This window comes from Phalacrocorax aristotelis, chromosome 10 (genome assembly GCF_949628215.1).
Source record: "Phalacrocorax aristotelis chromosome 10, bGulAri2.1, whole genome shotgun sequence".
NCBI lineage: Eukaryota > Metazoa > Chordata > Aves > Suliformes > Phalacrocoracidae > Phalacrocorax > Phalacrocorax aristotelis.
In genome coordinates this window covers 12,926,876-12,944,868 of record NC_134285.1, presented here as the reverse complement: position 1 = coordinate 12,944,868, position 17,993 = coordinate 12,926,876, and the positions used below count along the sequence as shown (strand labels likewise).

The 17,993-nt window shown below is 39.4% G+C and overlaps 1 protein-coding gene and 1 long non-coding RNA gene across 2 annotated transcripts in view; one reads left to right on the top strand and one right to left on the bottom strand.

The window, feature by feature from the left end:
- The window catches only part of LOC142062637 (uncharacterized), a 94,885-nt gene that overhangs the window by 52,861 nt on the left and 24,031 nt on the right, over window positions 1–17,993 (top strand). The window lies entirely within an intron of this gene.
- TEKT5 (tektin 5) overlaps window positions 10,231–17,993 on the bottom strand; it is a 28,258-nt gene continuing 20,495 nt past the window's right edge. Inside the window, exons 6-7 of the mRNA XM_075105313.1 lie at window positions 14,507–14,661; window positions 10,231–11,507 (exon numbers count right to left, since the gene is read on the bottom strand). Coding sequence (XP_074961414.1) covers window positions 11,294–11,507; window positions 14,507–14,661 — 369 coding nt within the window. The 3' untranslated portion in view covers window positions 10,231–11,293. The remainder of the gene's footprint in view (window positions 11,508–14,506; window positions 14,662–17,993) is intronic.

The window sequence follows — 17,993 nt, the reverse complement described above, 5'->3', positions numbered from 1 at the left end:
TGCACTGGGGAGGGTGCTGGTGGTATGGAGAAGAGGATATATAGCATGATTCTGATAAGTGACTTCTAGGCAGGTACCCAAGCCTGAAAGAATTAATTCCAGAGGATGCATTTGGGCAACTCAGCATTGAGTTATTTGACCAGTTGTTACCACTGCACCATGGTTGGTTGATCGTGTGCCTTTCTTCTGGGTGGGAGAGAAGCCAGATCAATCTTTGCCCAGCAGCTCTACCAAGGAACTAGTGTGAACAGGAAATCAGCAGAGACGAGGGAGGAAGAGTACGGCATTTGACTGTAAAACTCTTCATGTTAGCCAGCTCCTTACCTAACCATTCTTGTATTGTTTAGTATTGCCTTCAACAGTTAATTCCCCATGAGTTATGAAGTGTTATACCAAAAACCCAGATAGGCTAGATCTACTATATTTCCCTAATTTAAAAAAAAAATAAAAAGTTGCCCTCTCAGGGGAAGAGATAGGTAAGGTTACTGGATGCCTTCTGCCTGCGGTAAATCTGTACCATTTTGAACTCTTTTCAGTTGCACTCATATCTGTAGCTGGGTTTTTTGTTTGTTGGTTTTTTCTTGTTGTTGTTGTTTTTTGGGGTTTTTTTTTGGAACCTTGTTCTAAAGTTCTGCATATTGCTCAGCTCACAAAAACAAGTCTGTCACTGTCTAATCAGTTGTTCCCCCTTCCCCTCATCTGTGTCTTGAATGTTCCCCACTTAGAGAGCCCTGCCTCTGCTTTGCTCAGGGTATTAAACATCCTTGCCACCAGGTTCAGCACCATTTGCTAGGGGACTCTGCAAGAGTAGGACAGGTCTAAATATGAAGTGATGGCCTTAAGTAGGGAAATCTGGCTCTTTAAACTCTGTTGTAAATGTTGTCATACCAATAATAGTTCTTCTGCTGTTCTTGGAATATGAAAGATAAATGAACATGCTGGAGGTATCTACTGGCAAGAAATCACAATGCTTAAATGTTTATGTATAGAGATTCACAGAATCACAGAATCCCAGGTTGGAAGGGACCTCAGGGATCATCTAGTCCAACCTTTCTAGGAAGAGCACAGTCTAAACACGATGGCCCAGCACCCTGTCCAGACGACTCTTGAAGGTGTCCAACATGGCCGAGTCAACCACTTCCCTGGGGAGATTATTCCAACGGTGACTGTCCTCACTGTGAAAAATTTCCCTCTGAAAAAAAAAAGCTCCCTTGTGCAGCTCTCGATTGCAGAGCTATAACTTAACTGCACCCAGGGGGAACCAGGTAGCAGTTCTTTTGCTTAAGCGCTTTCAGCCAAGGTAAAAAAAATAACGTATCACTTAAGGCTGTCTGCTTGGCAAGTCTGTCAACTTTCCTGCACAAATTGCAGATAAGGGAAAAACTAGTATTTTCCCACCCACCCTTGGATGACCTGTTTAGCAGCAAGCCTTGTACATCATTCGCAGGTTAACAAACAGGCCAAACCTGCTCAGCAGTCTCCCCCTGACGCTTAATTTCTCTGCTACACCATATTATTCCTGAGTTTTTCCTTGTATAGATTTGAATTCAGTAAAGTGCCATTGTTTGCTTAGGCACTTATTGTCTGTTCAATGTTTAGGACACAGGAAACCTCAGCTATGCCAAAAATCTTTAATGAAGTATCCAGAGTACATTTTTCAAAGGCATTCCTCCATCTAGCTGTAAACCTGTACTCTCTCTGCTCAGCCTAGCAAACATGAGGAGAAATATATGAACTGATATTTTTATTGGGCAAATTGATCCATTCATACTCAATCCAATGCACAAAACTAATTCTGCATTAAGTAACCTGTACAGATGATCTTTTCCTTTTTTCTAGTAGACTTCAGGAATAAGCTCAGCTGTAAGGTTCTGGAAGAGGGACAAATATTTTTTGATGGGTGGTACTGGGCATCCATTAGTAGTTAGTCATAAAACTTTCTCAGTTGGGAACATGGGTTATACGTCACTTAATTTCCATAGCACCCCTTAGCCCACATAGGTTGGGGTAGCACGTTCTAGTTACAAAATTCAGCTGGAAAGCTAATTACTTTTTGTGACTTTTTGCAACTTTTTGCAATTTCCCCTCTTCATGGGAGTATGCAGACACTTAGGAGGCTGCATTATGTAAACATCTGTAATACTGGCATCTAACAGCTTTTTTTCTGAGTCTATTTGATATGTATTTTCCTCCATGAAATGGAGACATGGTGGTGCATATCGGATGGCAAGAGGGAGGAGCCTGGCAATGGTTGTGCTCTCCTGTATATGAGAAAGGTGAAGTGGGGACAGGGAGCCTGGGCAAGCAGGAAGGAGTAACAGCAGGAAGAGAAGTGCTGGTGTGTGGTAGCTCCCAAGGAGAGAGGTCAGGGTAGGGTACATGGGTAGGGAGCAGCAGTGGCAGACTAAAGCTTGCTAGAGGCAGGTTAGAACAAGCAACTGCAATTTTGGCAGTCAGTTCAACCAAACCAGACTGAACCAGCAAGAGCACAACCCCAGTTCTGCAATAGCTACATGCATAACTGAGCCTTCTCAGTGGCTCCTCATTGTTCAGGTATGACTCTGTGAAACTCAAACATGACAATGTGCACAGCAAGAGTGTGCCCCCCCAAACCCTGCAGAGAAAGCAGTTTCTTGTTTGAAAGCGTCAGAGGTAGGGTGTGTAGCAGTCATCGCTAACTCCATTCTCAATTGAAAACTTGTTCCATGAGAGATGCATGTTTGTTTCAGGTACATCGCTGGTGCTGACAATTCAGAGGTAAACAACATTCAAAACAAGTCTCCAACATGGCTGGAACTGTTGACCTGCCAATACTAAAGTCCTTGTCATCGTATCTGAAGTAGCTAACCAAGACAACTGATTTCCTGATAACAAAAGTTGTCCCTTTCAGTACTGTCACAGTTCACTCAAATATGTACTCTGCTACGGGAAGATGAAGAGAGGTTTCTTGTTGAAATCCATGCAGATCTGATGCATTATGCAAAAGTTCATGAGCGTGTCTCCAGACTCCAGTAATACCACTGTTCCTGCTTGGAGCCATCAGCAGTAGTGAAGCAAAAATTGCTGTGTTCTTCTAGATGAGGTTTTACTGGTGTCTCTTCATCAGCCACTTCTTGTATCTTTGCAAATTCTGCAACAGTGATTAAAGTAGACCTTGTCATAGCTGAATTGTAAAAATTTGGAATGATCAGTGGGGGAACTGGCAGCCACTGCTGTGTGATGCTATGCAATATTAATATTGACAGGCTACTGAAAACTAGGGATCTATAGCTCAGCTTAACGCAAGCTCCAACAGCAGCAAAAAGCACATGCCAAGAAAATTATTTGAGTGTAAAGATATGGGTTTTTAGCCAGTTTGCCAATGCATCCTGCAATCCAGTAAGATGTGTGTAACGCATAAAGGATGCTTGTGGGTAGTTCAGTTTGAATTCCACCTGCTGGGTTTGGCCAACCAGCTATTGTTCAGCCATTGGTAGACCAGCCTGGAGGTCGCTTCCTCTTGTGCTTCCTTAACAAAGGATGTCTTCCTGAGCACTGCAGCTGGTCCTTTCTGTTCCTCAAAGGAGTGGGATTAGGAATGGACCCTGAAACAAGGAATCTGGGGCCAGTGGAAAACAGCAGGACTGCTAGTGCCAGTTATGGGTTAGGATGTTTGATGTCTAGAAAATGCTGATGCTGGAGGAGAGAGTAGACAACAGGACAGGCAGACTGCAACAAAAGCATCCAGGAATACTGCAACTGATGCAGTAGTTAGTAGCATGGAGCTCAGTTTTGGCTGCAAAACATGTACAAAACCCTTGGTTAACATTTAATCACCTCTGCCCATGTGCTGAAGTCACAGCAGCATCTGCAATGCAGAATTATCACAAGCTGCCTGGACACAGGGCTGGATTAGAACTCCCTCAGGACCGAGCAGCAGCACAGTCCTTCCCTGAGAGATTCAGGAATGTCAGCAAGTTTAGATCACTGTGCTTCTCTGCAGTGTACGCAAATGAAGACAATAGATGCAAATAAAACTCCTCAGTCCATTATCATGTTTACCTTGTTTTCCTTTATGGCATGTTTGTAAAAGCTTATTAGTTAAACACAGCTAGTGCTGCATAGGAATATTAGGGGATCACGTACACATTTCTGGCATCATGTCAGGCAGTGGGAGAGCCAGAGCGAGACAGTTATAGGTGGAGCTGCCTGAGATAGCTGCAAGTACAAGTTTCACAGACTTCTGTCAGAACATTGCCTGCAGGGCACAGATGTGATATGAGGGGGTGAATGCACTCTTCTCTTTGTTCCATGTTTGTAATAACATGGCTGTTTTTGTTTCTGAAGCTGAGCTTTTAAAACAATGTTGCTCTTCCTCCTACAGTGCCTTAAGCATGCCATAGCATACAAAGTGCCTAGATGTTTAGCCTGAGCCCTGCTATACCAGGTGTCTGTTCACTGAACGCTTTTTCTTCTTGCATGCTAAAGCAAAGGACCAAACCTGAATACACAGGCCACAAGGAGCATTTTGCAGAGGTTGTTGCAGGATGCCTGTGACCTAGGCAATTGGTAGTGTGCAGGATGGCTCTCATGTCCGTAACTCTGAAGTGCGGTTCAGTGTGTCAGGCTGCTACTCAGTATCCCGCATTATCACTGTAACTCCCTGCTCTTGCTGTGCCAGCTCTGCTTGGTTGTGAAATAACTGTGATGAGAGGAGGGACCCACTGACGCTCACTGTCCTACCACCTTCCTGACCATCTTTTGCTTGTTGCCCTCTGACCTGGAGATTATTTTCACTACTGTCTTTTGTTTGTTTAAAGCCTCATTCTCTGAATGTTTGTTTCACAACATTAAGAAATTTCCCACCAGAAGACAACCTCTGCCTTGTTTAATTAGACATATTTCCCTTCGATTTTTTTCTACTATAAAAATTACATTCAGTATTGGAGGCTTTGGTAATAGTCATACAATAGTAAATGCCTTAAAAAACAACAACAACAAAAAAAAAACACAAACAAGACAAAACAAACAAACAAAAAACCCCATGGACAACTGATCCGGAGTATCATTTGTATAGCATAGGTCTGCCTTATATCAAATACACCAGATCAGCATAGGTATTTGATACAAACTTGATTTTTTTTGCATTGACAACCAAGGAAGGACCGCTTTTGTGTTTATAAATACTGAGAGAAAATGCAAACAAAAGTTCAAACCACTGTGTTGTCTCCTCTACTTATTTGTCTAATATGGTTACAGGAATGTTATCTGTGTTTTTAAAAATAAAAATGTAAGAGATCAAAAGACATCATAGAAAGACTGGATAAACATTTATGGATTTCAGTTGAAAAAATAACTAAAGCTATAAAGTCCAAATAGTTAGGAGGGTCTTTCCTTCACTAAATAATATTTAGACCAGTCTGACCTGTATCTTATTTTCCTGACTAAGTTTTAATAGGAGGTTTGTTTTATAGCATGGTTTTCAGCAGGCCTGAGGCCAGAGAACAGATCAGAACTGGTAATGCATGTAATAAGGAGCCAGTGGTTATTTTACAATTTGAGGAGAGCAAGCATGTTCTAACATGATGTGGGATCATAGTTCAGTGATACTGAAATGTCTACCATTCTGTATCACTTCAAAGCAATTTGCTTTGGAAGACAGATTTGTTGTTTTACATCGTCTATAAATTTAAATTCTTTATTGAACGGTAAAGCATTATTTATTTACTTGTTATTGGTTATTTTACATTGTTGGAATTGGATGTGCCTTTACTGTAAGAATTCAATCCCTTGGCTTAAAATAAGAAGCCTGTAATCTACTGGGGATGCATTTCCTCCTTTAGAAAATAATGTGGGGTGAAGAAATGCAGAAATAAGATAAAAATTTCATGGTGGTTTGTAAACTACTGCTTTGGTGTTAGCATCTAGGTCCAGAGCCATCTGCTTTTGCTTTTGTTTGTCACTAATGTATCTACATCTACACTGCAATTCTCCTGCTCTCATGTAAGTCTTCTATAGAATGTGTTGCCCTGCATGCTTTCCTCACAATGATGAAAGAAAACGAACCAAAACCATTGTGTGTAGTGTCAATCATGTACTATAGCTACTCGTGGGTTAAAAACTCAATCATCTAACAGAAAATTCTCTATTGGTATTCAGGGAGAGAAAAATTTGAAATTGCGTCTCTGCTGAACATAGTTGAGATGCATGCACTTTGCCATTATTTCCAAAAGCTGTCAGGAGCTGTGTTGTATTAAGGAAACGCATGATCATAATGCTTTAAATTGATGTCTGTAATTTCAGGGATGGGGGTGGGAATCCCAGAAAATCTGTTTTGGTCTGTAGATCTGTTGTATTGACCAAAACAGGCTTGGAGGTCTGTTATGCTGAATTGCTGGATCTGTCTTGAAGATACAGCATATACTCTGAAGAAAAGCATGGAGAATCATGCATAAGAACAAGCTCATGCCACTGCTCCACCAATAAAAAAAGAAAAACTGATCTGAAAAGGAGAGCATGACAGTGGAGAGTTCCCCAAGTTGTTCAACCTTAATGACACCCGCCTCTGTTCTTGTGGGGAAAAGGTGAGAATTAGTATCTAAGGAACAGACTTAAATAATGTGTAGGGTTTTTTTTCTGTAGCACTGCCATCAGGAGAGGGTCCTATTTAATTTCAGAGGTTTCACATGAGATATCCAGGTTGTGGATTTTTAAAATTTCCTTCTTTCAAGGAATGTAATTCTGAAGATCAGGCTTTGAAAGGAAACAAGACAACAGTCAGTCCAGATCTCCTGAACCCTGGGCTTCAGGAGAACAGACTTTGGCCTGCTCAGGGATCCCATGGGATATGGTCCTGGAGAGAAGAGGGGTCACTGAGGTTTTATTGGTTTTTCAAGGATAACCTCCTCTGAGCTTGAGAATGGTCCATTAAAATGGGCAGGAAACAAACATTTGCTTATCTTATTAAGCACAGATAAACAAATTGATGCTGACAAAGCTCATGAAAAAGATGCATATAACAGGTGGAAGCAATGTCAGGTTACCCAGGAGGTGTACCGAGACACTCTCCAAGCACTAGATGATCTCCAGAGGTCCCTTCTAATGTCAGCTGTTCTATGAAATCAGTGTTGCTGAAGCAGCTACAGAGTGAAGACCTTAAGGTTTGACTCCAACTTCATATCTTCAGATTGAATATTGCAGAGGTCTAAGTCAGTGCATAACCTTACTTAAGACAGTAGTTACTTACCAAACTGTTGGCAGAGATTCTTCATTTGATTTGGGATTTCTTATTAGTGGGCCTGCATGTGTTGTAAGTAAATACAGAACTGGGTATTCCTTGACTTTTGGTAAAAGGAAATGCCAAAATGCACTACTAGAAAGAGGAAAAAATTAAAAAAAGAACAGGTGTTGAGAGGCATCTCCCATGCTGTCCCTCTCAATAAAATTAAAATACAGTAATGTTATCAAAAAGTGCAATTGTGCAACTGTATTACTAAACTGTAACAGAATTTAAATGCAAATTCCCAAACTCAGCACTCTCTTGTCTCCGCAGTTAATATTCCTTGTCTCTTCTTATTTACACCTTAATATCCTGTGCTTGAAAGCACATGCTTTCAACCAGGTGAGTAGCTGTACTGAAAAGACTTGTCCTACGAGCACCATCATGTATATTGACTGGGGGAATCATCTGTAAATTCTGTGCGGCAACATATTTAATCTGTACATGACAGATTCTGCCTCCCTGCTGTGATTTAAAAAATTAAAATTAAAAAAAAAATTTAAAAAATAAAAAAGAGGTCTAAACTACTAGTAGATTTGAGTAGAACAAGCTACCTCACTACAGTCAGTAACCATGTGGTACTGAACTGGGATTACAGTTAGTGAAGATACTTAGATCTATTGTTTTCTTACTCTGTTTGGAGGTTGAGTCCATAAACTTTTATGAGCTATAGTTTAGATAATGTTAGGAAATATCTTATCTGGAACTAAAATTATCTCATTGTTTGAAACAGGCAGGGATAGGTTTTGGTCTTTTCTGCATTAATCTATCTGCTGTAAAACAGATCTTATCTCTCAAGTATTATGGAACTGCTCATTAAATTTCTGGTTTTATACCTGGAAATAGAGTAGATCTGGTTTCTTGATGTCTGTGGCTGCATGTGAGTACAATAATTAATGACCTAGTTCATAAGAAGAGAGATCTATGGAAAAAAGCTGAAGGAATGTTCTGTTGGAGGTTTTTTAAAGAGATTCTCATGTTTATCTGGGTGAGTATCTTCATGATTGTTAGAAATGTGTTTCCTTTTACATATTCCCATCACAACTGGGATTAACTGCGTTCTGGAGGCTGAAATCATTGGCAGTAAATCATTGGCAGAACAAGACTACAATCCAGGTTTTCACATTATCTATCTACCTTGACCTCAAAGAAGCAAATAGTGACTTATTTCTAGCCTTTTTGGATTTATATAGTTTTATAGCCTAAATCCATGGAAGTGCCCTCCTTTCTGATAGCCTAAAGAAAACTGTTTACTTTTAAAAAGAGGATGTAAGCTATCAGCAAACTGAAATGTGCTGCATGCATGGATGCCACTAATGAAAGACAAGCACCTTCTTTACTGAGGTTTTTTTCCACTAGGATAATATACTTAGTATCTTCTGGTCAGTTATAGTTAGGGAAGATAATTATTTTTGTACAATGTTGTTGTTTTTGCAGTACTTGGTAAAAATTTACTCTTGCTGATGGTAGCTGAATCTCACAGAATTACTGTTATCATGCAAAATGATGCTCTCAAACAGTACTAACTATCATAGATCCATGGGTTTAGGCAGGCGCTCTTAGTAGGAGTTCACACAGTGTTCGAACAAGTTCAGTGTTGTTTGCACTGACAATGTACCAAGTGAGTACTCCACCCAAAAGCAGAGCCGAGGTCTTAGAGAGAACATTGCTGAACAAAGGCACAGTCAGGAAGGAGCTGGAATTTGCGATGTTCAGAACGATTATTCAGCCCCACTATCTCCATCCCAAAGCCCCCAGATTTTCAAATTCAGGGCTTTGATTCAGTCTGACTTTTCACTGATGTTGATTTTTTTCAGACAAAGATTTTTTCCTCTTTTTTCTCTTCTATAAAGAACTGTTACAAGAATTCAGTTCTGCTATATATTTCTTAATTGAGTTCTTGGCATAAGGAGGGGAGAAACTATTTCTAGCTGTTAGAGTAGCTGTGTGAACTGGGAAAGCCTCCAACTTCTAGAAATGTGTTTAAAGCTTGAAGAAGATCCAAATTTCCAAATAATTTTTACTCCTTTGCTTGGTCAGCTGTCTGTATTTGATAAATAAGGTGGAACTATTGTCAATATTTAACAGCTCAGCACAAATATTATGCTTCATATGTTGTAAAAATAGTATATGAAATGCATATCAAGTGCTTTATTCTATGGTTTGGTAGTAACAGAAGCAAGTGGTAGAATGTCCCTTGCCTCCATACAAAGGCATAGAGAGGGAGGAAAATGTTACCAGTGGTAACAGTCTTCCCTGCTGGGAAACAAAACAGTGAGATTCCTCACTCCTCCCGTCTAAAGTCATTTCGCAAGGGGGGTTCTGTGATAGAAGTTAGTTGTGAAGTATTCCTGGGTAAGAAACGGCAAGGTATGCCTATTAATTCAAACCTGATTACCAGTGAAGTCTTCAGTAACAGACCTCCTCCCATCTCCAGCGGCACATCACCAGGACCCCCTGAACTGCTCTGCAGGCATATATTGCAATATAAACACAAATTATTTCTGGAACTTTCCCTATATTCATAAAAATTCCTCCCAAAAAGCCACCTTTTGTCATCAGCTTGCTGGATGGAGCAGCCTGCCCTATCCATGGTCATGTGCAACATGTCTGTGGCATTATCCTCATGCAGAAAATCAAGATGCAGTATAGTCAACGTGAGGTGGGTTTGATGAGTATCAGAAATAGGTCTGATGTCATTTCCCAATTGTGTGTTCCAAAATGGTTTCCCATTATTTTAAATCTTTAGAAACATGTAACTATGTAAATGGTTTGACACAATAGCCAGGAGATACTATTTTTTTAACTGAAGGAGAAAAACTGAGTGTCAAATGGCTCAGCCACAACCATGCTCAGTGAAAACTGAGGTTAACTCGCAAGGAAGTATCGGCACCGCTCAGCTCGGCGCGCCTCAGCAATGTTACTTTTATTGGTAGCTAGATTAAGCCACCACCCACACAAAACAAAGGATAAGGAACAGCGCCAGTTTATTCAGGAGACTTTCAAATCTAGCATTGTTTTGGATTTGGCTTTGGTCCCACATAAAATGTTTTTTGGGTGTTCCTAGAGCTGCCCTGTAGAGAGGACCCTGAGGTAGCAGGAGACAGCTCAGTTATTAGAATTCTAGTTTGTGGGTTACTCTGTAAATGAGTGTGAGTAAATCCAGGAAAGAAACACAAATAACAGTAAAACATCATTACCCAATTTTGTCCAAAACAGTCAGACTGCTTTACCATTATTTAAAACTAGTTCTTCCTCAAATCCTTTTACCAGGATTACTGCACTGTTTATGTGTTTCAGCTGTCATCCAGAAAAGTCAGATCTCAAAGCCCATTCCATCCTTCTCCTCTCCACCACCAGAGTAGTGCTCCATTGAGAACTAAAAGCTGACCAGTCTTGACTTACAAACTGAATGACAATTTCAGCGCACTTTAAGCACATCACGTTCATGTACACTGGTTCCATTCCCACTTTGTCTTAACTTTCTCATTAGTCACGAGCAACGGTACTCTTTGCACATGAAGTCCTTTGAGATCTAATGATAGATAGTACATATTTCTAAATAGTTAAGACCTTTCAGACTTGGGCAAATATCACATCAGTCACAAATAGCTCATATAAATAGATAATTTTTCTTCATACTTAATTATATGAAAAATCAAATTAAAAAGAAAAAAAAAAAAGAGGTACAGATGGCAAGATTCCCTCTCCATGATGGAATGAGCCTCTCAGGCTACATGTGTACCTTAAGTGGTTGCACTGAAATTGCCCTTCAGCTTCTGTAGCTAGTAACTCACATATGTCTTGCAATATTTGTCTGGTTGTTTTCGTATGGTCTGATTTTGTTAAATATATCTATTCTCTTTGAATTAGTAGCAGCTACAGCTGAGAATACAAGGTTTTTCAAGGAAAGAGGCATGATATTAATTTTCATTAGCGTATTTATTTTGGACTTTATTATTTGAGAAAACAGAATAATGATTATTTCCTTCAGGAAATATTTTCAACTTCTCCAGCTTTTATATCATGCACTGTTCAAGTGTAGCCAATGAGCCGTGGGGTGCTGGGGAAGACTTTGCGCATGTCCATACACTTCTTGTCAATGACGAATGAGTTTGCCTTCACAGAAATTTCATGTTCCAGCTTTGATTTGTTGAGGATCAGCATCTGCAGAGTGTCATGGGCTTCTCGCAGACGTTGCTTTAAGGTCTGTAAGGTGTTTTCTATAGTGTAAACTTCAGTGACAAGCCTGAAAAAAGAGAACGGGACAGGTTGCTCACATAACTTTAGCAGCCCCTCACTACATTCCCTTTTTGACAGTGGACAGGTCACACTTTCAGGTAGGATTTGAACAGCTGTCTTGGACTGAATCAATATGAAATCTATTTGCCAAACTAGCTTGCATAGCACCTGTAAGAAGGGATAATTTCTTGCATATGTTGACCTTCAATGGCAGATTCAGCCACTCTGCTTTGATATATCTTTCTAATTGCTATCTTCTTCACTTGCAGCCGCTCATTTGTGTAGCCTTTCTAGGGCTAGCATGGCTTTGTTGAGCACTTACATGTGATCCTGTAGAAAACATTTGGAATGGATGTTACTGGAGAGTGTTGGTGTAGTTCACAATAGCTTAAACTTGTGCAGCAGGATGCACTAAATGGTCTAGATTTGGCACAGAAGCCTGTTAATTGGTACAAGAATCACTTGCCAGAATAACCATTGAATGTGTAGCTCTGAAATCAAGATTTTCTGTGAGTTGATATTAGCCATGTTTCTTCCAAAGGCTTATCAATGGAGATGTGGCAAATCTTCTTGTATAGTTACTGAGCTGGTGAACACTTTACCATCAACTTCGTGTTTTGTCTAATGTTCTATTTATTCCTCAGTGCACTATAGGCTGTGAAAAAGACTGAATTTTTCCAGAACACACTTTAACTTGTTTTGGGTTAGTCCCAGTTGTTTCAGCACAGAAAAACTAGACTTTATTAATTTGTTTTCTGTCTAATTCCTTCAACTACGAAGTTGGCAGCACACACAGAGATCAACTGCCAACATCAGCACTTCCTTTTAAATAAACAGCAAACTTAGATAACATTACATGTTACAAAGAAGTGGTTCATTTGATATTTTCTTTCCCTGTTACAGTTGAGCTATTGGGCTGAATTCCTTCTTGCTTTAAACCACATGAGAGAAATAACAAATTAGTTAAAAGCAAAAAATCCTTAAAAAGTGAATTAGCAAGTGGTTTTACTTTCTCAGATAGGATTTTGTCTCTACAAAAATACTTTTTATTTGAGATGTGAGCTCAGAAAAAACCGTGATAGAAAAAAGTGCCCAAGTTTCAAATGCCCTGTCAGACTTTCTATTTCTAACTGCAGTTATGATGAACATAACATTCAATATTCTGGGTCAGGTAAAGCATCCAAAATAAACTGGTCTGGATTAGGGAGCTGCAGTAGAGCAAAATTCCTCCATGCATTGGAGGAAGGAGAAGAGTAGATGCTAGTTATCTGTCAATACAACTACATCTAGTAAACAGTGTACTTGTGTAAACATTTTGCTTAAAATATCAGAAATCATATTAGACTGACAGAAAACTTGCATGTATGTTAAGCCTAAAATACTTCCGAATAGCTGTGCAACAGCTTGTGAAGCTCTTATATAACCTACAAGGTAGTAGGAGTTAAATTGACTCAGAACCCCTAAGTACTTTTGTTTTTAAGTATGTCACATAAATGCCCTTTCACTCTAATTGAACAAAATATTCAAAGGCAGTCTGAATTTCCAGTAACTTCAAATCAAGCTTCCAAACTTTTTTAGACAGGACCCTTTGGAACAATACAGCATCACTAGCAATTGTGGGAAGAAGAGGTAGTGTGGCATTCTACTTCAGCACATTTTTGATCCTAAATCAACCAAGTTTTATACCTTGGATACATGTAATCCTGCTGACTGGACTGATCAATCATAATGCTGCAGACATTTTTGTGGAAGAGATCTTCAGGGAGGAAGTAGGGAGAGAACAAGGGTCAGAGGGAGTATAAGACTGCAGTTGTGTAAGGAGGTATGAGGCTGAAAAAAGATATATTGCATTGTACGATTTATGGTTTAAGGAGTTAGAAAAAGTGAAAAGATGCCAGTACAATAAAATATGATTTATTGCCCCTTCCTTGTTTGAATAGAAGCTTTTTGAGCTGATAAAACACTGTTTAGGAAAAATAATATAAATACTCATTTTAGGCATTATGTACTTCATAAATCTTATTGTATGTAAAGCTGTTGTATACAGTGGGGGTTTGCTAGAGACAGAAAAAAAAGGGAATAGTTTTCTACTTTTCATAAAAATATGCGAAATTCCCTTATTGGACTGTAAAATTCACTTCGCCTATGGGAGGAACCCTGGTGCAGTACTTCTTGAGAACCACCACCCACCCCCTACCCCAAGAATATTTCTAAGACAGTATTTTAAATAGGATATACTCAACAAGGTTCTTTTGGAACACTGATGTGTTCCAACTGGATTGGAGGGAGATAAACGGGGTTAAATTCAGAAGACCCTTCTTCAGTCATTAGGAAAGGAAGGCTAGTATCTTGGACATCTTGTACATCCAGGAAGACACAATAAACACTATACAATGGATCATAGCACAGGGATTGCCAAGCTGATGCCAACATGTGCTGGGAAGCCCCCGCTGCTATGTAATTGAAACGTATGCCAAATGAGCTAACCTGTAGAAAGATAATATTGGAGGTACTATATAGTTGAAAGTAAGTTCAGGCAGTAAGAGATGCTGCCTCATTCTTATTTGCAATTAATTTTTAAGGAGCTTAACTATTAGATAGTTTTTTGCATCAAAAGACAGAATTTTGTCTGGGATAACATGTTTCTAATATTAGGTATGTCCTAAAGTGAAATCTTGTGTTTCACACAGAATGGAATTAAAATCAATTCCTATGTCCCAGCTCAGACATAAGACTGAATCCCAAAAGATATCAGCCACCAACAAGTATTTCAGCTCTTAACTGTCCTGGGAGAGGGACTGTAAAGGCAACTGCATACATTGAACATTAGATGTTTTGGCTCCGTTATTCAATAGCTACTTGGATTTTACTACTTTCTTCCAGAATTTGTATCGCAATGTAATGAATGCAGTTCTAATCTCACCAAACTGATTGACGCTTTCATTAAATTTTGTGTGCCTGAGTGGCTGATGAAGGAAGGGACAGAGTAGCCTGGCCTTTACTTACTGAAACTGAGGTGCATCACGGCAAAGTTCTATATTGGGTCGTTTAGTTCTTCCCTCCAGGCGGGTCTGAGCCACTTTCAGTGGGTACTCCTTTGCCTTTATGGATCTTTCCAGTAACATGATTGTATCTTCTGTCTGGAAGATTTCTTGAAGTACCTGAACAAAGCAGAATGTTTCTGTAAGCCTCACATATGTAAAAATCAGAACTCACCCCTGCTTTTAAACACTCCTATTGGAACTGCTTCCATTCTGGCATGTCATTTTGCTTAATTTAGGGAGGAGATTACTATAAACTCACATCAGTCGGATGTATTTGCATAATATGTTGGCTTGATCTTGCCATTTCTTTAAAAGGACATATAGTAATTAAAGCTCATAGAAGAGCTAGAAGGAGGGGGCCTGTACAATCATACATCAAATGAAGGCATTTAATGAAGATGTTCCTGGAAAAGAGGCGAGCAACTTACACTAAGAAAAGCACATCTCTTTACTATTACAAAATTAAGAAATTTGTAGGCAAATTGGAATATAAGTTTATTACAAGCAGAAGAGAAGCACTGAACTATTGTGATGGGGAAAATTCCAACCTTTTTTTTGGTGATAAAGCCATTTTCATAGAGGCAGTGTTTATAGCTCTGCAGGGACTTGTTTCCATTTTGCTTAATTATCTAAACTTTCTCCTAAAAAATAAAATCAGCTGCTTGATCTATGAACATTTTGCAGAGGTAAAAGTCCAATAAATTGCCATTTTCATTTAAACCTTCATTCAATTCTTATGTCTTTTTGCCTCATAAAAACTCAAAAGTAATGAAATATGTCCCCTCTGAAATTGTTTTGTACTCCAAGTGTTTTGGAGACATCTGCTGCAAGAACATGTGAACACAAGTCATATTTTCACACGGAATCTAAATTCTCAAAGTTCTGAAAACTCCACTGGGAGCTGCAGAGGGAATACCAACTTCCTTTAAAAGCTTAGTTTCTGTAAATGGAGAGGTGAAAAATGGAGTGAAAAATCACCAAAAAGGAGAGGCCCATGGTATTAGTGTAACACAGTTTTTAGTTGCACTGCATGTTTCATATAATCATATTATCCCTGAGAATCCTGTAAGTGCTTCCTAAATGTTTTAATCTGTATGAAAAAAAAATGAGAGAAATTGCAAGGGAAAAGCTTTGCTCACTCTTAAAAACGAAAGAAGAGAGAAAATGTTTATATTCAGGTAACATTTCCCAGCCAATTGATTATTATGTTACTTTCATTTATCAGGATTCATTACAGCCAATGTGGTGAACCCATTCACACTTTTCCTATAGACAGCTTTAAAGTGGAAGAGAACAAACTGAACTAATGTAGTTTCTCATCCAGTCTACTAAATCAATGCAAGTTAAATTACAACAGCCACTAAAAGTCACATAATGTGACTTCAAATTATGCCGCTATTTAGATCTTGCATACATACTAAGCTGCACCAGCTTTGCTAATGATGTGTGTGGTTTGAAAATTCAATTAGTTCCTGCTGCTGAAAGGTTATTTATAGACAAACCCAAAGAGTTAAGGATGCCAGGAACCTGCACCCCAGTCCAAATCCTTAAGGGCTTGTTGACCTTGTATAGTAGAGCAGTGTGAAAGATCTCCTGGCTAGCACTGTCCGAAACAGTTCAACCCTTAAAGCAATGCAATACTCCAACAGATGAATCATCTTGGACTCTGAAGCAGCAGCGTATGAACATGGCTGTACTGATTTGAAGCCAGGTCTACACACTCTACGGAGCCCTTTGGGTCCAAGGCTGGTTCTCACAGAGCTAGCTTGAGAGCATCTTCACCCAAACAGAAGCTTAAATTGCATGGACTGCAGGGAGAAAAATCTGCGTTGTTAGGAAGGGAACACAGTATGAAAGAAAGCGAAACTAACAGTACTAAATTCTCCCTATAATTTTATTCTGCAGTGGCTCCTTGTTAATTAGGTAATCACTGCAAACTAGCAGTGTTTTACAGGGAATATTTAATAATGCAGTGTGCTTTGTTTGCAATTTGTTTTGCGGAGGAGCTACTTATGATAAGACTGCATTGTTAAATACATCATTTTACATCTTGCATACAATGTTACCAGTTACACATACTTATTTCTATAGATAAAAACCAAGGGCAAGAGACATAATGAAATTAAATATCTTCATTATTCATTGAGCCTACATCCTTCCTTTTCCCTGAAAACACCAAGGACTTGGGTCATCTGCTGCTCAGAACCAGAATTTGGGTAGTTTGTGCTGTTGTCTGAACTTCGCAATTTATAACTTCCCTAAGAGAATCCAGCATGTTTTCATCAGTACATGACAAAGGTGAGGTCCAGCTCTTAGGTAGGCTGCAGGAGATTCAGCAGATGTATATCAGGGAGAGTTTTACAAGCCTGTCAGTCCTATCCTTTGCTCCCACTCTTCACTTTCATTGCTAACCAAAAACTTCAACCTGTGGGGGACATACCAAGGTTGTGAGGCAAAGAATATGCAGTGCTTTTAGAGGTCACCCACTGCTTAGCAGGGTCCTCCTTTCCTGTGTTTATGTTATAGTTTCTGTCACTACAGCAGTGTTTCCCATGCTACGCCTTAACTGCATGCAGGCGAGCCAAGTTCACTGTGGCATAGTTCTGTCACCTGCAGTGGGGTACTGTGGGGATGTTGGACTCTTACATTAATTCTGCTTACAGTTTGGAGCAAGCTGTAAGCAGATCTATTTCATTTTAATAAAAAGTGCAATTGAAAGTAAAAGTGATGAAACAAAGCAGCACATAGCCCAGTAAGAATTGTGCAAAGTGAATGTCTCAATTTTAGAAATAATTGAGGCATTTGTTTTCTACTTATGGTGGAACAGAGGACTTGCGCTCTCAGTTCAGATTCTGGGTAGGACCTTTGTGGTTCAGACTTTGAGCTTTATTGGTAATAACACTTTCTCTCTTGGGCAGCAGGTGGAAATGGTGATTCACCTTTGTGGAGCAAATCTATCAATGAAAAGGCGCAATTAAAGCAGTCCAGGGCACGTGGTTAGAAATGAACCACAAGCATGAAACCAGGTCCCGATAGCAATGCTGCAGTTCACAAACGCACTCATGTTATGCTAAGCATGTAATGTAGTCACTGTGATGATACTTTCCATCCTGTGATAATATGAATCAAAACAATTTAATTTATTCAGTGAGCAGAGTTAGATTACAAGCTCCCTTACACTTAGTTAGTGCTAAATGATCTAGTCAAGTTAGAGACGAGGATGACATTAATATTTTCTGTGATAAATTTTTTTCCTTCCCTCTTTCTATCTTGTGTTTATTGCATACGTGGAAGGAAGGCAGGAGGCCACCAAAGGGGACACATCATGTTCACAGAAACATACTGCAGCAGGCTCTGGAAGCATTACACAAATTTATAAGAGGACCAGGGAAGAAATCTATTAGTGTTCAGTATTTCAGATAACAGTGCCACTCCTCTGCCAAAACCCT